General features: G+C 39.7%; 2 protein-coding genes across 4 annotated transcripts in view; both read left to right on the forward strand.

The window, feature by feature from the left end:
• Window positions 1-8792, forward strand: part of NCOA7 (nuclear receptor coactivator 7) — a 78765-nt gene extending 69973 nt beyond the window's left edge. The window contains exons 11-16 of one of the 2 annotated variants that reach the window (XM_041423955.1): window positions 439-586; window positions 3849-3977; window positions 4110-4262; window positions 4784-4879; window positions 5527-5600; window positions 6466-8792. In XM_041423955.1, the coding sequence (XP_041279889.1) occupies window positions 439-586; window positions 3849-3977; window positions 4110-4262; window positions 4784-4879; window positions 5527-5600; window positions 6466-6601 (736 nt within the window). In that variant the 3' untranslated portion in view covers window positions 6602-8792. Of the gene's footprint in view, window positions 1-438; window positions 587-1997; window positions 2106-3848; window positions 3978-4109; window positions 4263-4783; window positions 4880-5526; window positions 5601-6465 lie in introns of those variants that run through there. The other variant, XM_041423957.1, reaches the window with a different exon arrangement.
• Window positions 8793-11586: 2794 nt separating this feature from the next.
• HINT3 (histidine triad nucleotide binding protein 3) lies at window positions 11587-18428 on the forward strand. 2 transcript variants are annotated; one of them, XM_041423702.1, is made up of 6 exons: window positions 11587-11784; window positions 12177-12294; window positions 13564-13633; window positions 14418-14544; window positions 16727-16819; window positions 17879-18428. In XM_041423702.1, exons 1-5 carry the CDS (start codon window positions 11641-11643, stop codon window positions 16772-16774), a joined length of 507 nt encoding a protein of 168 aa, XP_041279636.1. In that variant the 5' UTR covers window positions 11587-11640; the 3' UTR covers window positions 16775-16819; window positions 17879-18428. The 2 variants fall into 2 exon arrangements, with proteins under 2 accessions (XP_041279636.1, XP_041279635.1); XM_041423701.1 differs by having other exon boundaries at window positions 16727-18428.
• The last annotated feature ends 3816 nt before the right edge of the window (window positions 18429-22244 follow it).

A 22244-nucleotide genomic window follows, 5' to 3' on the forward strand; every position in this document is an offset into this window, starting at 1 on the left:
CAGCTAAAACTAGTGTAGACTTCACTGGTGATCTCATTGCTTGTTTCATTGCTGGAGTAAAACTAAATGGGTAAAGTGAATGTTTTACAGATTTAACTTTTGTGACTATGATCTAATATCAATCAATTTGACTTCTTAATATGAATTGTGTGGGACTGGACAAGCCATATTGCTTTACCATGATTCTTTGGCTTTGCATATAACAAAGAGAGGAGGAAAATACATTGTGGGGAATGCAAGCAGAGAAACCTTGAAGTGGTTCAAGCTGCAAGGTGGAGGGAGCTGTTGCCTTGTGTGGTATGGGAGGGTGGAGGTACAAGGTTATCCTCTTTGTGTAGTTGTCCCTGCTTTGGCATTGGGCAACACCTCTGTGCTGCGTGACAGCGTTGGGTTCATGGACTGCTGAACAGTGCTTGTCTCCTCCTCTTCTCTTCACAGGGTGGATCACTTGTACACATTTTTTGTTCAGTGGTCACCAGAAATATATGGGAAAGATGCCAAAGAACAAGGTTTTGTTGTGGTAGAAAAGGAGGAGCTTGACATGATTGACAACTTCTTTAGTGAGCCCACTACTAAAAGCTGGGAGGTGAGTGCCTTCTGCCTTTACATGAAGCATGTGCGTATTGAGTGTGCATCCTCTGCTGAGAATCTCAACAGTTGTTCTTTGGAGGATTTTATGGTGTTTCCTTAAGGCTTGTATCTGTCTCACAAATGTATTCATATTCCTTCAGTCTTCATTTCTTCTCTCCCTAGAAAGGGCAGGTAAACAACTGGGAGCTCTCTGGTGTGCAACCAGCAGAAGTTGTGTAAATATTTTGACCATGTGATATTAGTCTTTTGCAAAGCTATACAGGAATATGTGGTCAGCATTGCTAAATTCCTAACGTATTTATGTGCTACAAATAAATTCTTCAAAACGTATATATGCATGTAACCATCAACCTAGACTCCTTTGTGCTGGTTGAAATAGATGGGTGTGTGGTGATAGGCCAGACCCTTGCTTCTTGGGTGCACACAGCATTACTGTTTGAATATTGGGTGTAAGTGGGATAAGTTTATCATTGGACTTTGGCTTTTTCATGTGTGGTCTTCTGCAATCTGTTTTAACCACTTGGCATGCCTGTGCTTGTTATCTCCTTCTTCTGCATACAAAGCCTAGTTTCTGAGGGAAATAGGCTTACACACATTTTTTAAAACCACATTTCTCAATGCTTAAACACTTTCTGTGCTAAAGATATGGGATAAATGAAACAGACACATAAATTCCAAAGTGGGAAATATTTTGATGGTGATTAAAAAAGTTATCTGATTATTCATCTTAAACATAAACTTGTTTTCTTTAAATTCTACTACCCTCTTTTTTGTTTGTTTGTTTGAGCATTTTGATCTTCATAGTATGTTCTGTTGAAAAATGGAGCTTAGAAGTGGGACTTGTAATTTTAAATGTAGCAACCTCTATTCCCAAGGAGCTAATATTTTTACAGTTTTGTAGCTTCTCAATGTTATTGCTTTGTAAGCTGAAATATAAAAAAAATGGCCTTCCCCATTTTCCTTAGAGCTGAGTGCAGTCATACATTGCTCTAGATTTTACTGTTCAGTTATTTGCATGCCATTTTCATAAAACCACAGTGAAGGAGAGTCAGTGATCTAAAGACACATGTAGGAGAGATCTGACCACACTGGGAGCTTTCCTCTCATTGTTTTTTTTAGATATTTATTGAAAGGAAGAAAAGCTGGAAACTGCTTTTAAAGGTGTGTCTCTTTCATTTCTAATATATTCCAGCTTCACCAATTTAAAGTAGGTTTGCCAGGAAATCTCTATTGAATAAAGTCCAAATTTGGGCATGATGACTGTGAAAGTTTCACTCTCCCTTGCGGGGAAACAGAAACTCTAATTGTAGAGCAGCATATAAGCAGTTTTATCACAGCATGCTGTGGCCAGTAGCTGTCTGTCACTCCTGGGGCTGAGAACTCTTGCCACAAGAGCAGGGGTAGAGTAGTGGGTACTGAAAAGAAACTGCTAGATGATGAAACAGAGACAAATGCCTTTGAATATTCGAATTGTTTACTGTGCCAGACCGGACCAGGAGGAACCTTTTGTGGAGGTATGTCGAATTGTTCCCATTTGAACAGTGTGGATCTGATGATGGAACTTCTGTCCTGGTAATAAACATGCTCTGTACTCAGGTGAGGGGCATTTCCACCTCAGGTGGCTTCCTTTCTCAGCCCTATAAAATCTTTCAAAGACTTTGTAGATCTGGTTTCTGTAGTGGTCAATTCTTTTCATCCATTTCTGCTTTTGTGTGGTCTGTAAATACCTGATCTTACAGATGCCTCTTTCTGCAGTTGTTAACTGAACTTCATTCATATATCCAATCCAGAGACTGAATAAATGTGTGTGCAGAGAAGAGGGGGAGCTTGTCTGTCTCTGGAGCCAATTTGCAATTTTCAACTGTGTTAATAGGTTTTCTCTTGTTACCTAAGTGAGTTTGGTTGTATTTTGCTACAGATACCTCTTGGTTGTTTGTGGTTGTCTGATACTTCTCTCCCATTCCTGGAGTGGGAGAGACTATTCCTAAAAGAAAGTCCTCAAAAGGGGAGTTGTGTATTTTTGATTTAATGTCTAAAAGGTGTTAATTAAAAAATATACAATAATGTTCTGGGATGTGGGGAGTGAAGGCAAACCAGTCTGAAGGTGAAAAAAGAATAGTGATACAAGTAGAAAGATTGGGGTTTTTGAACAGTTTGTTTTAGATGTGGGTGGTTTTTAGATTTTTAATTACCTTAATTTTGCAGTGCAAACCTTTCCTGAAATTGACCATATGAAAAATTTTCCAGCACAGGATTATCTGTAGCCTCAGAAGAAGAGGCTGGAGGGTCAGGATGAAGCTGTAGAGCTGTTGCAGTATCGTGGGCAGGAATACCTGTAATGCTCAGCTGTTCAGGGACACATCGCAGTGTTTGTTCTGCAGGCTAGATTTTGCCTTGTGATCCTGCCCTCCTCTCTTTTCCTGACCCTGCACTGGAATGCCAGTGCCCACATGCCCTGCTCAGCTCCAGGCATCTGCAGGAGAGCGTGGACTGCGCATGAGTGCATGCAGCAGATATGTAGCTCTCATCCCACTGGGGATGCTCGGTGTGGCTGAAGGTATTAGGGCTGTGAGAGCTTCTCACCAGCCTGGTCCTCATGCAAAACTTCTGTGCTTTATTGTGTGGTTAACTCCACACCTGGAGTCAGTCTAGCGCATTTGCTTTCTCGCCTGAGGGGCAGGTGTGTGTGGGACCTCCGGGCATCTCTTCCCAGTTGTCTTGACTGTTGACAGCTTCTGCAAGTTCCAGCAGTGATCGTGAAGGCGTGGAGAAATTATGCAAAACTTGATCAGTGTGTAACATGAAAGCCATTTGGAAGTCTTATTGGCAGCGAGGTGCATAGCAGAGCACAGTGGGCTCTGCAGCTGCATCCTGAAATTCCTGCTCCTAGACAAGACCACTGTGGTGATACACATGGCAGTGAAAAGACGGTTTAAGGTTTCCTGTTTATTTTGTTGCTAGGCCTCATTGCTTCCCCTTCTCTTTCTCATCAGCTTTTCAGAGCTTTTGAGCTTTTGAGCTCAAAAGCTTCAGAGCTTTTGCTGTTGCTTGCTATGTGCCATAGTGGCACTGAGCCCCAGCTAAAGATTTTCCTCACTGGCTTAAGGGTACTTGTGCTTGTTAAAATTATCCCATGTGGTGTTTTTTCTCCAAACAGTGTGACAGCTGAGGAGTAAGTTTTAAATGAATTGGCTTCAACAGAGAATTGATGGTGTAAGAGCTGTGCTTTAGGTTGGACACTTGTTCTCTTGCCACAGATCATTACTGTAGAAGAAGCTAAACGACGAAAGAGCGTTTGCAGTTACTACGAAGAAGAAGAAGATGACGATACTTTGCCTATCCTAAAGCATCACAGCGCTCTTCTGGAGAACATGCACATAGAGCAGGTATGGCTGAAAGCCCTCAGGTTTCCTTCTTAGATGTGGTGCTGCCTCTGTCGACTGCGAGAAAGAGAGCAGGCTGGGGCACTGCCTGTGTTGCTTGTGTAACCATTTCCCTCATTGCTGCTCCCTGCCCAGCTTGCCCGGCGCTTGCCCGCGCGGGTGCAGGGCTACCCGTGGCACCTGGCATACAGCACGCTGGAGCACGGGACCAGCCTGAAGACTCTGTACCGCAAATCGGCCTCTCTCGACAGTCCAGTTCTCCTTGTCATCAAGGACATGGACAACCAGGTAAGGAGCGCTTGTTCCGCGGGGGTGGAGCAGAAAGGGCAGCATTTTGGAAAGTGATCATTATGAAATGCTAGTCATACTATGAACTCATGTCGTACCAAAATAAGACATTGGTGTATTCTTTTATATTTTCTACTGCCTAAACTAGAGCTACCAGAGGAAAGTACTTCAGCACTAATAAAAGTTTTAGAACTGCAGTGCGTGCAGTAGTGCCTTTGGAAATACCTTTTTTAGGTTCTTCAGTTAGGAAGCTGTCACAAGCAATGCCTCTCTGGAGGTCTCATTCTTCAGTAGCTGCTAGAGTCAGCAATGCTGCTACCATGGCTGTCATCTGGCTTTTAACTTGCAGGATACAGAAGATGTGGAGGGTATAATGAAAACATTGCACATCTGATACATTTCACTAGTTCGTTCTTCTAACATGAAAATCAGCCTTAGAAAGTATTTGGACATGTTTGGGGGGTTTTTCTCTTGAATTCTGCACTTGCCACAAAAGTAGTGTAATCATTTTATTCTGACAGATATTTGGAGCGTATGCTACTCATCCCTTCAGGTTTAGTGACCATTACTATGGCACTGGTGAAACATTCCTCTACACTTTCAGTCCACATTTCAAGGTAAGTGGTGTCCACTTTCTGAAATAAGATTTTTTTGATTCCACTTCTGAAACAGTTATGACATTTTTATGACAATAGCATGTTTGAGTGTAGAAGAGGTGCCAGATGTTGATGAATGCAGTTAATCATTCATTGCTTCAATGCAATACTTCAAGCAAGTGTGTCTGTAATTATCTGAAAAGAGGACAGTCTGTAAGGGTGAGGAGAAGGTTTTAAGTGAATTGAAGGAGGAAGGACTTAAGGAGTGGACTGTCAAAGACTCACCTTAGAAGGCAATGATATCAAGAACAGGATATAATTTTACGCATTCTTAGGATCACAGTGACCACAAAACAGAGATAAGAGTGCTGCTGAAATACCCCTTGATGCTCATAGCTTATGCACTTTTTCCATATTGAACACATTGTTCCTTTTTAACAGGGTACCACTTGATTTAGAGAGAGAAGCATCATTTAAATTAGGGATTAGGGTGCTTTGTTCATAGTTTTAAATATGCATTGATCTTTTACCTTCTACCTTACCTTTTCCTCTTTCAAGGAAAAGATAAAAGATGACCAAACCTCTTAGCTGCTAAGAGTAGGTACCCAGTAGTTTTGAGATTACAAGAATCCTCAGTCCAAATATGTTCATGTTTTTCCCCTCCTTAGGTATTTAAATGGAGTGGAGAAAACACCTACTTCATCAACGGCGACACTACCTCTCTGGAGCTTGGAGGTGGAGGGTGAGTGAGTGTTTGGTTTTCAAATCATATAGCCAACTTTTTTTTTTGTGAAATTTTAAATGGAAATAGGGACAGTTGTAGGTACAAGAAAAACTTTGCAATGAGGTGGCTGAACTTAATTTTAGTAAGCTGTTTATCAGAGATACCTCAGCAATCTAGTTTCTGTTACAGACTGAGAGCAGTTTTGTTTGCTTAGAGTGACTGATGGTAGGCAAGTAGGGTTTGTTGCAGAGTTTGAGTTGTTTTTAGCCAGGAAAAAAACCAGATGTTTTGGGTAGATACATCACTCATTGCTGAAGAAGTTTGTCACTGGAAGATAATTTCTAATGGCAATTTTGCCATCAGTTTCAAGGGTTTATCAAGTGGTCCTTACTAAGTTGTTGTTTTTCTGTTGATGCACAGAGCAGGGATACAGACAGGGCATAATCACATCATAGGTTTCAAAGGTCAGTCTAAGGCTGTACAACCAAATAAAGCTTACTTGGAGGTTGCACCATGGGACAGCTGGGCATGGTTTGTATCAGGAGTGGATAACCAGAAGGTGCTCTGCCCACATGCAGACAGGCAGGGAAGGGACCCCAAGGTCTGTGCCCTGGTGTAGCCGCAGCTGGCAGCATGAGCAGCCGGGTGGCCCAGGGCTGCGGGCACTCGCAGGGTCCTACGTGCTGCCCCACTCACTGGTGCAAACAAACGCCAGGGGATGGCTCCATCAGCTTCTTGGCAAGTGCTTTGCCAGTACTGAGCTCTTAACATTTGGCCTCAGAGTCACCTAGATTGCTCTGTATCGCTTCTTTGATTGTTTCTACAGGCTCCAGTGCTTTTACTGTTCCATCTAACACCAAATCTGTTCTGTATTTCCCTTTAGTGGCCGGTTTGGTTTATGGTTAGATGCAGATTTGTATCATGGGCGAAGCAACTCCTGCAGCACCTTCAATAATGACATCTTAACTAAGAAAGAAGATTTCATAATACAAGACGTAGAAGTATGGACATTTGAGTGAAACACTGACTGCCTTAAGGACTGGATCCATTAGGCACTTAAAAGCTATCCAGAAGGTGCAGGCTGCCTCACAGTGTTACACGCTTTTTCCTCAAGTTTGTACCAGAGCATGACTACGCAAAAAATCCAACCGAACAACCCAAGAATAAAAGAATTGGTTTTGAGAGGCAGTAAGAGACAGAACAGTAAGAGGTCACTCTGAAGTGTTTTCTACTTCCTCTTCAGCACTCTTCAATTGAAGATACAATGCTTATGAAAATGTTCATGATGTATAAGTTGAAAACTTTTTATGTAACTGTGAAAAAGATCCTGTGGAAGAACTATAACTGTCTAGTACATTCCATGTGTATTTATGTTCAACATGCAAATGCTGACCAAAAATAAAAGGTTACTTTACCAAAATCTACAGCATACTGTTTGCCATGGAAAAGAATCAGAAATAGGTGTACACAGCACTTAAGGGAACATGTTTTTTAAAATAATTTTATTTATTGTTACTGTATAGTAGATTTTTTTCTGTAAATGTATTAGCTATGAGGTTTTTTTGTTTAATGTTTCAAATCTCATTTTGATAATTACTGTTGAGGTGAGTTTCTTATGCATTGGCATTTATTCTGAATCAATTTATTTGATTTCTGAAGTTAATTTTTATATTTTTATTTTGTAAATGAGAGTTGGTTTTCATTATACCCTAATTAGAGGGTTTGTTTTCCTGGCAGAAACACTTGAGTGCATAATTCTGTTTCATTTTCTTTTCCTGAAATTAGGGAGAAGGTGGATAGTGCTTCTTCTTAACTCTGCTGTCACATTCCTGTTAATATATAACTATTTTGGCAGTGTATGGAGACACTGGGCAACTGCCCCCTGGTGTAGACTTTATCAGTTCAGTTGCAGTCCACAGAATTGGGATAGCATGCTCTGAGCACCTGCCTGAGTATTGTTTGACTGATTATGAAGGAGATTTCTAAGAGAACTGTTTTTCTGTATCACCACAAAATGGTTCAAAATAAGCCACTCACTGTGCTTTTATAAGCACTTCTCTACAAATTGAAGAATTTGTTAAGGAGAAAATACAGTTGAGATTTAGAGAAGAAAGTTCTTTTCCTTGCAGACCAGGTCATATTAGTGTAAAACTTGTTTTCCTAATAATTACACATAATTTCCTTTGAAAGACTGCTTTAAGCAGTGGTCTGGTTTAGGATTTGACAGTCAACTCAATATTCTTGTTTGTTTTTAATGAAATTATCAGATACTCCCCCCTCCCCCAGCCAAAGCTGAAAAGACTCTATATTACAAAATCTGTAAAATTTATTTTATGAATAAAATATATTACAAATTATAAAGCATTTGGTAAATGGGGAGAGTGTGAGAGAGGACTGGCAATCTTCACTGTTTGCTAAGGAATTCTGCATTGCCATTAAGCTGTGGTTTTGTTTACACAATCCAGGCCTAATTAATAACATTAAGATGCTGTCCTGCCCTTAGACTTGAATGTTTCATTGTCCTGAGAAAGGCAGGTTTTAGAGACAGTAGTGTGCATTAAAACAGTACAATCTAACGTTGGAATATTATTAACTGAGTAGTACAACTCACTTTAGTTACTGTCCTTTCCTTTTTGAATAGATTCAGTAATAATTTAAAAAAAAGCCAATTGCCTTTCCTTCAAAAGCATTTCTAAATCTTAATCTTGCACAGAAGTTTCACTGTCTGAAAACCAGTGCTATACACAGTAAGCCTGTAACACGCTGCACATGAGCTTTTCACACTTCCTTTCTTTGTGGTCTAATACAGCCATAAATAAAGTTCTTATTGGTAATGCTTTAAAATATTTTGGAAGTTGTTAACAGCATAATGCTTTGAAGATACCCAGAATATCTAACACTCTTTGCTCTTTTAAATGGTGGGAGTAAGACCACTTAATAGTTTAAAAAAACCCAACCAAACAAACACCTAACAAAAAATCCCCACAACAAACAAAATTAAACCAAGTTCAATATTTTGCATACATTTCACTCTTGCTACCTACAACTTACTCCATTATATTATCCTTGTCAAAGCATATCTAAACGCTGTGGTCTATATTCAAAACAGTGTTGTTCAATCAAAATTCTGTGACCCTTGAAACTATGAATATTGAATATATGTAATGCAGTGCTATCACAATATTTTCAATAAAGGAATTTATGCATTCAGAAACTTGTTACAGATGCTTTTGCTTTTATTCACAAACTTTAGAACATTTTAAAGATGAAAGGATGCAGCTTAAGTTACAGGTTATGCTGACAAATACCTGTGCCACCTCATAAAAAGAGAATTTCAGCAATACTGTATTTTACAAACACAGATAAGGAGGGTGGAGATTTTGGTGGGGTTGGATTTGGGGTTTGAGTTTTTTGTATGTGTAGTATGTTGTGTCCTTAAAGAGAGCTGTGTTTTGAATTCACTCTGAGACAGACTCTGACAAAGGGCTAAGAAATGCTAGTAAACAGTTAGCAGTTTACCTGGTAGCTGCTACTCTCAGCTGCAGTGAATGACATGTATCCCCTTATCTTTTTTGACCAGCCTCTTCCCAGAAGTCAAAAGTCCACGTGCATCATTTTTATATGCACCCTTTTCATATTTCCAAAGTGTTCACATATATTTTTATGTCCAAGCGAAGCAAAGTTGTCTTAAAAGTACCTGGTTCTTGGGTTTTATTGGTTTTCATTGTATACAGCAGTGGCATTAAAAGAAAACAAACTACAATTATGTGTGAAACTGAACAAATGTGCTATCCACGAGCCTTGCTCTGAGTGAAATGGCAGTAACAACTTTCGTTAAAGTAACTGGAAAATTATGGTCACTAGTAATTTTTCTCTCAGAGAGAGCCAGATCTTGTTCTTGCAACATGAAATACGTGTTCCTTCAGTGGTACTTGGGTACAGATTTTTGATACAGGCCCGTGTTCAAACACAGACTCACAAATCAGGCTTGTCAGTACCCAGGTAATTGCAGATGTTTTATTTGGTGCTGGTTTAAGTGCAGGTTTTGTGTTGGATGTTTCGCACAAAGGCTGGCTTTAGAGCAAATCTGGTTATGTTTAGAACAATCCTCATTTGTAAACTCTAAAGATTTGATTTGCCTGTTTGTAACAAAGAAAAGGAGCAGGTGAGGTCATTGCAAAGGGACTGCCTAGCACTCTGCAGGTTGGCACATCTGGCAACTGAGCTGCTTCAGGTAGAATAGCCAACCATGTCCTGTTTGTACAGGCACAGCGTGCTTTCTTCTTTTCTTTTTCTTTTTTTTTCTTTTTTTTTTTTTTAAGAGAAAAAAAAAAGCATTTTTGAAAATCTCAGTCTTAATTTTTCATCTCATTCCCTTTTAAAACACTGTAGCCTGTCACCTGTGGGACAAGCACTTTGTGCCTTTGAGCTGCATGAAGAATACATTTAAGTTGCAGGGTCAGTGATTCTGCAGCTCTAGTCTAATGAACAGTGCAAATTATTTTAAGTACAAACTGTTAAGAAAACATTTTTAGAACTTGAAGGCTAACTACCACTTGCCAATACCCTCTCTTAGTTTCAGAAGTAGTTGATGGGAGGAGGGTGGTGAGGCACCGGAATGGATTGCCCAGAGAAGTTGTGGATGCCCCATTCCAGGAAATGTTCAAGGCCAGGCCGGATGGAGCCTTGAGCAGCCTGGTCTAGTGGAAGGTGTCCCTGCCCATGGCAGGGGGAGATGATCCTCAAGGTTCCTTCCAACCCAAATCATTCTGTGATTTTATGAAATATCTTACTTTGGCTGTGAATTAGCATAGTTGTCATGAGCAGGCAACAATTTCAGGGCTGTCAGCTTACTTATGCAGTTACAACTAACGTCAGATTTTAGCCCTCGCTGCTGGGAGTGTTGAAGAAAAAATGTAGACTCAGTTGGAAAAATTTATGGAATTCTATTAGTGACCTCAAACAAACTGCAACAGTGCTGAAATGGTGTTTTAAGATTATTTGTGCACATAGAAAAGTCCTAGTAACTTGAACTATTGGGGCAAAATGTCTAAATTTTTCTAAGGTTTTTCTTGGTTTGTATTGACGAGTAAATTGCTGGACATAACTTTATGGTGAAGAACGAGAAGGATCCAGCATCATAAGCACTTATCCTTTTTTCAAAGGATATCCTTTTCTTCTTTACTGCGTGTTTGATTTTTTTTTCCCCCGTGGCAATTCGAATTTTAATGAACTAAGAATGCATTCACATGGTTTTAGTCCCCTGTGAAAAACTTAAATCACTTGTTTTTAAGATTTTAAAAGTTTTATAGTGATAAAATGTTTATAAAAATAGTAATATAATTAGAGTAATAGAAATTAGGACAATTTGGATTAGGACAATATGAGACAATAAAAAACAAAGAGTTAGGAACGTCCGGGTACCTTTTTTCTGGGCAAAATAAACCTGAAAAAGGACACCCGTTAACAGAGGATTAAGCCTTAAAAAAAAATGAATAGCCTGTTGCATATTCATACAATTCATACATGATGCATAAATTCCATTCAAACAAAGGATTCCGTCTGGTCAGTGTCATCTCCTTCCTCTTAATCCTGACGGCGTCTTCACGGCTGAGCGAGAAATTAGTTTACTCTGATAATGGAGCAATAAATTCCCTTTCTCTGAAAGATTTAGGTGTCCTGTGGCTACTCTCTCGGTGCCAGTCCTCTCTTCAAAAAATATCTTAGCAAAGTTTCTATTTTAAACATTATGTTATAACCTAAAACTATAGTTAACACACTACTTAAGAAAATTAATACAGCATAACTTTCTAACATAACACATACAATATTCATTTTAATATTTGCGAAAAGCCAGTCATAAAATACGCATTTTTCACATCACCCCATTTTTAAATTTGTTTGTTTGTTTGTTTGTTTTGGGTTTTTTTTTTTTGTGAAACCTTCACGCGAGCCCCAGCTCCGCCCCGCGAGTGCCCGGCGGGCGGGGGCTCCCGGCGCCGCCGCTCCTCCTTCGGCGGGAGGGGCCGGCAGCGGGAACGGGAGCGGCAGCGCGGCCATGGCCGGGCCTGAGGCCGCGGGTGCCGCCGCCGCTGAGGGGAGCGAAGCCGGGAACGGCGGCCGCGATGGCTACGACGGGAAGTGCGTGTTCTGCAGGATCGCCCGCCGGGAGGAGCCGGGCACGGCGCTGCTCCCCTGCCAGGTGGGTGAGGCGCTCCTTCCCGCTCCCTCACGGGCTGGCCTGGGGTCGCGGCTGAGGCTGGGCGGGGGCGCGGCGGCTCGCAGGGCCCCCAGCTCCTCCATGGGCAGAGCGGGGAAACATCCTTCGCACGGAAAGCACCGTGCCTTCCGAAAGTGCTGGCCCAGCAGCCGGAAGCCTCAAAGCTGGCGCCGGGGAATGCTGACTGCCGAAGGTCAGCAGCGGACGCGCACCGTGCCCGGAGGCTGCCTCCAAAATACCCTCAGCTTTTGCTGCTGGTCGCGTCAGCTGTGACATTTGGTATCGCATCCGTGTGGGGGACATAGGCATCGTTACCTGCTCTGTGCCGGTATCCTCGTCCTAATCCGTCTTAAAACGTTTGCATCCTTTTTTAGGATGAAGACCTTGTTTGCTTTAGAGACATAAAACCTGGCGCCCCCCACCACTACCTGGTGGTGCCCGTGAAGCACATGGGAAACTGCAAAACGCTGAAGACAGAGCACATACCTCTAGGTGAGGCTGCGAGTGTGTGCTTAACCTCAAGGAAAATCGTTTTTCACAGCCTGAAATAAGGGGTTGTCAAGTAAATTACAACTTTGGACACCATTTGTAAACGTGGAAATAGCTGGTGTGAGTGAGTGTCAATTGGGACTTACCTCTTCTGGGAACTTCTGTGTGCTGGTCTAGAATGGCACTTTTTTGTGCAGTTCTGGAAAAACATTGCTGTTTGCATGGAGTATAGATGCTTCTGCACTTTGTTGGAAGTACAGCTTTATTTTTAAAGCATTTATACGCTGCTTTGTTGCATTTTCTTAGGTATGCATATGCAGTTCTAAAAGCTTACAGAAGAATTTTATAACGTGTATACTTTCAGACAAGTACTGCATTATATGTCAGGAAAAAGGGAATAACGGATGAAAAAGAGAAATGGTGTTTCAATTGTCTTTAAAAATTTTTGAAAAAATAAAATTCTGAAATGTTGTAGCCATTATTTAGTGTTGCTAGGCTTATTTTGGGGTTTTTTCCCCTTAAGAAGACATTGTCCTGCAATTTGTTTCACAAGATATGGCTAGCTAAGTGTGTTGAGTAACAGAAGAAACTGCAGCCATGAAGAAATTCCACCTTAGGGAAATTTACAGGTGATGCAAGAAAAGAGTTATAATTGCATTTTGCAAATCTTGCATTGCTGTATTTCTCTTGTAAACATAGGGTGGTTTTCTCCAGAGAAGAAACCTTCTGCATGTGTTTGGCTTCAAAGCAATTCCTCTGACTTCTGCCTTGAATTTTTGTATTGGGGTTACTGCATTGTTTAGTGATAATGAAACTGTGTGCTAGTAGTAAGAAATACTGACAATTTTATTTTCATTTAAATTTATGTACTGTCTCTGAAACATACACTAGGCTTGACAGGTTCTGCAGATCAAAGTCCTGTAGCTGTGTAGAGATAGAACACTGGAATTAGTGTAAAGTCATCATTCTGACCAATCAGTACCTGTTGGGTTTTTTAATAAGGGTGTGGAGATAGCATGGCTTTGGCCAAAGTTCTTATAATAATATTACACTGGAAAGCATTGCAGGTGTGGAAGCTGGTATCAGTGGAATTCTTCAAGTAAATCATTGCACACACTCCCTTGACTGTCCTTTCTTTGGCTAGGAGTAGTTACAGTGTTTATATTTTGAAAAACCCATGTCTGTAGATTATGTAGATTATGTAGATTAGTCTGTTGAAGTTCATATTCTGAAGAATACCTTTTTAAGTGAAATTTATTTGTGTTTTAATAGTGAAGAGAATGATGGAAGTGGGAAAAGCTGTTCTCCAGCAGAATAATTTTAATGACTTGAATGACGTAAGGTATGTAATAGAAACCTTCCATCTTCTATTGAGTGTGCTTTTTGCTTTTCAGAATGTCACTTTAGAGATGGTGGCAGAACCTGCACTGTGATTTATGGAAGAAATCAGGTCTACCTTTCACTTACTGCATGAATTCTCAATTAAAATCTGCTGGCATTGAATATAAACTTTTTTTTTCTGATGAAGTTCTGGCACAAATTGGGTTCCAGCTCCGAGATGCTTTCTTGAACACATCTGGAGCAGGGAGGGCACTTCAAACAATTTACCAAAGAGACTGCTCTTTTATTATGTGCTGCAAATATGCTCTAAACCCTAGATGCCAGAAGAGAGGTAACCTTTGGTCTTTTGAAGCAGGACACCACATTGTGTTTCAGTCACACCAGAATTCACTGGATTTTGGTGCTGGACCCTTCATTTTAAGGCCCTTGATACCTGAAATAAACTGTAACATAATTTGAGCACTGTAGAGAAATAGGGAGCCAGCTTTTTATGGTGAAAATTGATAGCTGGCTTTCCAGCTGAAAACTAGATAGGATACATTTAAGATACTTTTTAACTCCTTCTTTTAAAAATATGTCTTAAATACAGAGATGTGAAGGAGGAGGTGAATGAACTTTTGAAGAGCCTTTTGTGGTATAATGAAAGGGTTTTTGTTTTTGCTTCTGTGCATATCAAAAATGCAATGAGTTGTTAGTTCTGTGGATCATTGTAAATTACCTGCAATGTTGCACTTCTTCCTGAATTAACATCACCACTGTCTTGTACTTCTTTTCCTTTTCTGAAGAATGGGTTTTCACTGGCCACCGTTCTGCTCCATAGCCCACTTGCATCTCCACGTCCTGGCCCCAGCCAGTCAGATGGGATTCTTATCCAGGATCTACTACAGAATCAATTCCTACTGGTTTATCACGGTAAGTGTAAGGCAGGTGAGCTTTGCCCTAGGTTTTCAATGGTGAGCTGAAAATGCCATGTCTTTCTACCCTTTTAACTATGTCCAGAAATTCTCTGACCAATTATTTTTGTTGTTGCTTTAATTCTCAGTTATGTATATTTTGCATTAACTGAGAAAAAATAAAGGTAAAAACCTTAATGTTTATGCTTATAAACATTAAGGAACGGAGTGCTAATAACTAACAGCAAACAGTACAATAATTCTGGATCTTGCTTGAGACTCAGGCTCTGTGATGTGCTTCTGTGACACTTTGTAAATATTTGGGTATATTCAAATGTGATGAACTGTTTTGCACATAATCTGGTTAATCCCGTAGGTGAAAACGTATCATGCACTTAATGACTGCATTTATCACTTCATGTGCTTTTTCTCATCTTGTCATCTTTAGACTAAGCCTAGTGCTTGCTTTACTTTACAAAAACATTGTTGGTACTGATTTATGTCAGTAGAAATTAGCAATGAGACTGAACTGACACTGACTAAAGCATTTGAAAATCTCTCTCTAGAGACCTAAACCTCACTCTCACTGCTTTGATACAGCAAAGCACCTGTCCTTGCAAGGTAGCTGCAGCATCCTGGTATCATTGCACATCCCCAGATAAAATTTGCTGGAAAAGGTCTGTCTCATCTCAAGAATGAATGTAAAGAGAAGAAACACAGCTTGTTCACAGTGGGACCTTGCTGAAGTTCACTCCTAGCTCAAAAAAAGCAGATGTGTTATTGAGCATCTTAGAAGTATTTGACCCTCAAATACATATAGCTGTTTTACTGCTTATTGTCTTGGATTAGTTCAGGCAGATCCCTCATAAGTCTGGTTATCCAGTAAGGATGCACTTCGGTGTTTTGCCCTGCTGTCAGGTTTTTTTGTTTTTTTGGGGTTTTTTTTGTGTTTGTTTGTTTGTTTGGGGTTTTCTGTGGTTTTTTGTTTTTTGTTTTTTGTTTTGTTTGTTTGTTTGTTTTTTGTTTTTTTTTTTTTTGTTTGTTTGTTTTTTGGGTTTTTTTGTTTGTTTGTTTTTTGGTTTAGCTTTTTTGGGGGGTGGGGGTTGGGTTTTTTTTTTTTTTTTTTTTTTGTTTTAGCTTTTTTGGGGGGGGGGGGTTGGGTTTTTTTTTTTTTTTTTTTTTTGTTTTAGCTTTTTTGGGGGGGGGGGGTTGGGTTTTTTTTTTTTTTTTTTTTTTTTTTTTGTTTTTTTTGTTTTTTAATTACGGCATCCTGAATGTGGTACTTGTTTAAGAATGTAAAACAGAATTCAGATAATATAATTTTCAGTTGCTGCATGCTTTATGTAGCTTTATTTGTAAATAAACTGCAGTCATTACTGAACTCCTCTTGAGCTGCTCTTACCTAAAGTATCTGATTGCATTTTTACTGTCTGCATTTAAAAAACTTGAGCTTTTCACCCTAACGTAGTTCCTTTAGAGATCTTAATAAAGCCTCAAGCACTAGATCAAATTAAAAGATGAATTCAGTAGGACTGGCAAAAAAGCCAAAGGCTGACAGTAAACTGATCTGTTTCAGAAGTGCCCATTGGCCTCCGTGTGCCTGCTTTTTGGCAGACTTCCTCCTGCCCTGAGCCTCCTGCGGGCTCTGTGAGCTGGTGCTGTTATGTGTTCAAAGTACAGCTGCCCCACTTCTGGCCATGATGCATAAATAGCCATCTGTGATGACAAAAGTACGTGTTGGGCACTGATGTGACCATGTGGCTCATGACAGGAGCCACGCATTGAACGCCCTCTGTCCCTCAGCAGCGTTTGTGGCGGGTGGTGCAGCTGGGTGGGTGATGAGGTCACAACACTGTTCTGGAGTGGCTCACAGAGAATCCCAGCTCTCACCACTGGATTGCTCCAAGCACTGCTGCCTTCTGAGGTCTCTGAAATCACAATGCTCTAATAGATCTGCTGTTCATTTGCTCAAACCTCCTCTGACCTCCATAGCTTATGTTTCTTCTTCTGATCACCTCATGAGTGTTTGGTGGAAACTGAGTCTGCTGTTGAAAGGAATTGTTGTATTCTGCTTCTCCTGTACACTTAATCTGTAAAAGTGAAAAGCAAATGCTCTGTTAGTGTCACTATTTTTAAAGTGGAATTTTCAGTAAAATGAAGGCCCACGGTGTAGTTAATGTGTTGCTTTCTCTCTTTCATAGGCTGAACAACTGATTGAGAGACTGCAAACTGAAAATGCTGCCAGCTGAAAGCTTGTGTTGTCAGCCAGTTTGGTCTTGGAGCTCTGATTTAAGGTTGCACAGTTTGATGTTGCCAATAATATCCCAGGGTAAAAAAAGCTTTAGTTCCTTATGAGGAAATAGACACAGAATTTGTAGCTGCTAACCTAATTCTTCCATTTGGATATGTCAGTCTGTATACTTCCCTGGCAATAGCATGATGTATTTTAGTTAAAATTTTAATTTAATTTGTGTAGATACATACATAATACACATGCACACAGGCAGAGAACTCTTCCCATTAAAAGGCAAAGTGTAGCAGCAGAATGTGTTGCAACCAAGGCAACGAGTTACAACTAACAGCATATGAATTGTACCAAAGGGAGTATTTGCTGCAGAATCAAGCTTTAATTTTCAAGAGGCATCGTTCTGGGATTGCAGGTAACATTTCAAGCATTTGTTCCCACCTGCATTTGTATGATATGTTACTTATGCCTAGTGATGAGAAGGTACATTGCTGAAAGTACAGTACTGACTTTCTGGTGCAAAACCACTTCAATGTTACCTGACTTCTTTGCATCACAGTGACACATTAAAGTGAATACAATATGTGCCCAAGGTGATAATGCTGTATAACTTAGAATATAGTTTATGTGTAAATAGACCTAAAGACTTTTTTCCCTCTTACATGCACAATGTTAGAAATTAGTTCCTGTACATTTACAAAGAATGTGAAGAATTCGAAAGAATGGATTTAATATACTGCTCTTCTGCATGGCAGTAGATAGAAAAGTCCAGATATTCTGGTCTTATTCTCACTGCAAGTCCCTTGCAAATTACTAATGCCTTGGCCAAATTTGGATTCTAAATGAAGTCATAAGAGAAGCTGTTCTGAAATGCAGTGTGTGTGTGTGGCAGACTTACGTAAGAGCAATGTGATTTGACTTTGGGATAGCAGGGACTCAGCCCAAAATTGGAACATGCCAAGTTGCTTAAGGAACCTGCTGAACATTTGCCTTTGCTGCATGACTCTAATCAGGAATGCTAGCACTTGTTTTTCAGTACCATAATAAGGCAGACTGTTTGGCAAGTTAAAACTCCAGAACACATGGAGTGGATTTTCTTTGTTCACAGAGCTTGTCTTGGTGCCGAACTAAGCAAGTGCCCTTGCCTGATGCATTCAGATGCAGCTGAGGTGAGAACATCTGTTGCACCTGCAAGCCTCCCTGAACACAACAGTCTGTGTTTTCCATGGATCCAGCACCTGTTGCCTTAGTGATACAATGTGTTGTAATATTCTTACAGTACTTCAGAGAGTCTGCACCCTTCTGAAGAACTGCATTTTCTACCTGGCAGAGTTTACACCTCTCTGTCTGTAAGATCTTATTCCTAATGTCTTGTTATTCTTATCAGTGGGCACTTGCATGTTATTTGCAGCCCTTTAGGGTTTTAATTTGTTACATTTGGTAGGAAAAGTGTGACTTAAAGCCATCAATAGATGAAGAGGTTTGAGCTGGCTCCTAACTTAGTGAAATAGCTGTACATTAAGGACTTTCAAGAGTTAATACTGTGTATGTGTTCTGATCTGTAATTAATTTATGCAACTCTACTGAACTGTGACATGTAATATTTAAAATATCAATATGAACTGTTGTCAAAAAGGATTAATAAATGCTAATCTTGGGATGCTTTTCCAGTGCAATGGAATATCTGACTGAGAGTTGGCCCTAGATAGCTCTTTGTTCACTCTTCATCCCTTAACCCAGTGGGGTGGGAGAACAGAAAGAACAAAATGAAAAAACTCATGGGTTGAGATAAAGATAGTTTAATATCTGAAGGAAAGAGGGAGAAAAAAGCAAAGGTAATCACTCATGACCTCCCAAGCCAGCCAGTAGCAATGGCCCCCACAACTCAAAAAAAAAAAAAAGCCCCTTCTTCAGCTTTTATTACAGACATTATATGTCATGGAATATCCATGCTGGCCAGTCTGTGTCAGGTGTGCAGCTTGTGCTCTCTCCAAGCTTTTTGCCTGCTGAGGGGGGGCAGAGCAGGTGAAAGAAGCCCTGACATTGTCCGTGCACTGCTCAGCAATGCCAGAACTGCTGTGTTACCAGCACTTCCAGACACACCCAAAACCTGAGATGCTCTGAAGCAAGTTACCTCCATCCCAGCCAGACTCTACGTTGCCAAATGTGTATGAAGGCACAAAGGCCAACTTTTATGTCTTAACTTTGGAGAACGGCCCCACTAATGACAAGACTGGAAATGTAGAAATCTGGGTATAATGTCACTTCCAGAGTTTTGCTGATGAGAAAGATGGGGATATCCTGTGCTGCCTGACAGCAACAGACAGGGCTCAGAACAGCTGAAACAGCAAAGCATTAAACAGAGGCACACTAATTGCTGAGAGGAACACTCAGCCTCTCGTTAGTATTTTTCAGCACAGAACTGTGGTCTGTTTTCCTTCTGCATTGACAAGCATTCTTGGACTCTGAAGATAATTGTTTTAATTAGATGAAGAAGTACTTTCTGAAAAACCTAACGTAATACTTCCAATATGTTACTGAATTACTGGCTAGCCCCTGGAAGAGACAGTGGGCAGATCCTATTAACTTTGTCACTGTCTTCTTTAGAAGCTTTTAGTAATTTTCAAACTTCAGAAATCATCTGTAGAGCTTTCTACAGAGCAAAGATCAATAAGGAGCATGAACTCAGCAGCTCTTACTCTCCAAGAGCCTGGAGAAGCAAAGCAAAGTTGTTTAGCCACTGCTGCTGGCTCTGTTCTTTGATCCAGTATTAGCAGTCTTGAGAAAAGCTGCTTTTTTGACCTCATGTTTAGGAATGACAAAGCTTTATTTGTACTGTTTTGCTCAATTGTTTTACATAAACTCCCAACCTAACACGAACCCAGAGAATAATGCTTTTATGCTGAAATTATGAGACAGATACACATAAAATGCTGTAAAAAAGAAATTGTGCTTAAAATGGTAATAGTGTCACACCATTCCAAAGTCTTTTTAAGTGTGAGTTGTAAATAAAAGTAGAATGGGAGCAAACCAGTGAAAATTGTATTTGAAATTTAAGAAACTTGTAAACAATAAAATGCTGCATAAAAACTCTTGTAATTTCAAACTAATGTGCAGTATTTATTGAAATGGTGACAGTGCCTTCAGTGTTTGACAAAACAAATCACAGATAATCCCTGTATGACATACAGTCCAAAACAGATGCAGAATTTACAGACTTCAAGTGGAAAGAGGGCAAAGACCACTGAGGTAATCTGTCACAAAGTGAAGTTTAGGAGAGATTTAAACACCTGAAAGATGCTTAGTAGGGCAAGAACACCTTTTAAACTTGGGGTTTACTTACTATCCAAATAATCTGTAATACTAAAACCCCTCACATGTTACAATTTTTGCAAAACCAATTTAATAAATTCTGTTTAAATGTAAATTAGAAAAAAACAAGTTGCTGAAAAAAACAAGTTGCATGTTGAAAAGTTTAAATTCCTGTTTCATCTGTAGATGTTTATCTAATCACAGATAAAGCATAATTTTGTAAAACTCAGCTGAACTGAGTCATGTGCATTAGATGTAATGCATTCATGACTAAACAGGCTTCAGGAGTAATTTTTTATTCTAGAGTGTACCAGTTGGCAAGCTGACCAGTTCCATTATCTATCTTTTAAAAAGTCTTTTTTTGAAATACTGGCTTTTGCTGGAAGCACAAGACTGGATTTGTCAACCTGTGTGCTGAGCCAGTTTGGCAGCTGGGTGTTCATAATCATTGCATGGGCACACAGAAGGATTTCAGTCACGTTTTCCAGAATGTTCATCTAAAGTTGGCAGGTTGGCTCTGTAACTGTTTAAAAAAAATCCCTCTACAAATAATAGTTTTGTTATATAGTAATCCTTGGTTCTATTAAAAATATAATAGAGCAGGCTTTTTTTAGTTGCTTACAAAGTAGGTAAAACCATGTCATTAAAGGTTTGCTCTGCTTCTGTTTTGATCAGAGGTGTACTTAAAAAGTGCTTGTAGATGTGCTCAAGCATCTACCACTTATATGACAGTGACAGCCTGGATTGCTGATACTTAACTATTTGAGCCAGTCTTAATTAAAATGTAGTAAATTTATGTGAGCTGGACTTGCATCTTATGGTGCTCAGGCTACATACTACCTCACATGTCTTGCAATTAATTATTTGTACAAAGTCCAAAAGTGTATTATTTTTCCTGATAGTGCCATCCCATTAGTCAGCTGGTGATGCTTGAAGTGCCTGATGCTGCTTCCTGCAAGTTATGAACTAATACTACAGCAGAACTGAGTGGATTTCAGAACTGTTAGAATTAAACAAAACTCATTCCATAGCTGCACTGTAAAAAGTTCAATTTGTGTTGAAATCCGAATGTGTGTAAAGACTTCCTCTAATAGGAGCTGAAAAATGAGGTGTGCTCATGTCATTTGGCAAGCAATGCTTTTTCAAAAAGAGCAAAGCATTTAAAATATGTTAAGATCACGAATTACATGTCTTCTTTTTCAGCTGCAAGATGCAGATCTGTTTAGAAAGAAGCAGTTGGTTTGAAACCTACGGGAGCACACCAACAATGCCTGGTGCAGCACAAATTCACCCTTTTCCAATGTGGTAAAATTATGTAGTGATTACAATCCATTCTCTACCTGCATCTGACTGCCCTGTTCCCACATTAATTTAATTTCAGCACATTAATTTATTCCTTTTTTTTTCCTCTTTTCATTGTCCTTTCACCATAAAAAGAAAAAAGGAGGCAGGAAAATAATGAAATCCTCAGCCAAAGACTTCATTTGGTGCACATCCCCCTTGCATGAAAACATCACAACAAAGCCCCATTCTTTTAGGCTTTTTGCAACAGAAGTTCTTTTATATAAAGAGCGTAAAATTACACATCACTTTTATCAAGTTCCAAATTTATATTAAATTTTAATATCATTTTGATGCAAGAACAGTATCTCTTACTTTAAAGACCCATCAAGTAGTATAGTAAACACCACACAGAAGCTTCTATTTGCACTGCTAAAAAACAGAACTTTAGATTTCTAATTATGCAGCTTTATTCGTGGGAACTATTGTAAATAGAGCTCCTGATTATTTTTCATAGCACTATTACAACTGTGTTATATAACCAATCCTTTATTTTTCTTTGTGAAGAGCTCACAACTGTGCTCTGAAAGCAGGTAAATGAGGCATGGGACTGCTGCTATACTTTCATTTATGCATTTGGCACTACAGTATCTCTACTCTCCTCTTGTAAAAAACATTGCTACATTTTGGTGAAAGAAGAGCCTTTTTTTTCCCTTATGAATGCACAGGTGTCCCAACAGAGAGTTTCTGCTGACTTTTGCATCTTTACATTGTGGCACCCTACCTTCTCTGAAGGGGTATAGCTGAATTCACCAAAAAGGCTGCAGAGCTTTCTGGAGTTCTGAAGCGTTACAAGAACAGAAAAAAAAATGGTGTGAGAT

This window comes from Onychostruthus taczanowskii, unplaced genomic scaffold (assembly GCF_017590055.1).
Source record: "Onychostruthus taczanowskii isolate IOZ18803 unplaced genomic scaffold, ASM1759005v1 scaffold8, whole genome shotgun sequence".
Classification (NCBI taxonomy): Eukaryota; Metazoa; Chordata; class Aves; order Passeriformes; family Passeridae; genus Onychostruthus; species Onychostruthus taczanowskii.

Bases quoted from the DNA above. Each gene is read 5' to 3' on its own strand.
- HINT3 (XM_041423701.1), top strand. From the start codon at position 11,641: ATGGCCGGGCCTGAGGCCGCGGGTGCCGCCGCCGCTGAGGGGAGCGAA. The intron at 13,634-14,417 runs GTATGTAATAGA...CCTTTTCTGAAG, and splicing joins AATGACTTGAATGACGTAAG to AATGGGTTTTCACTGGCCAC. The intron at 14,545-16,726 runs GTAAGTGTAAGG...TCTCTTTCATAG, and splicing joins ATTCCTACTGGTTTATCACG to GCTGAACAACTGATTGAGAG.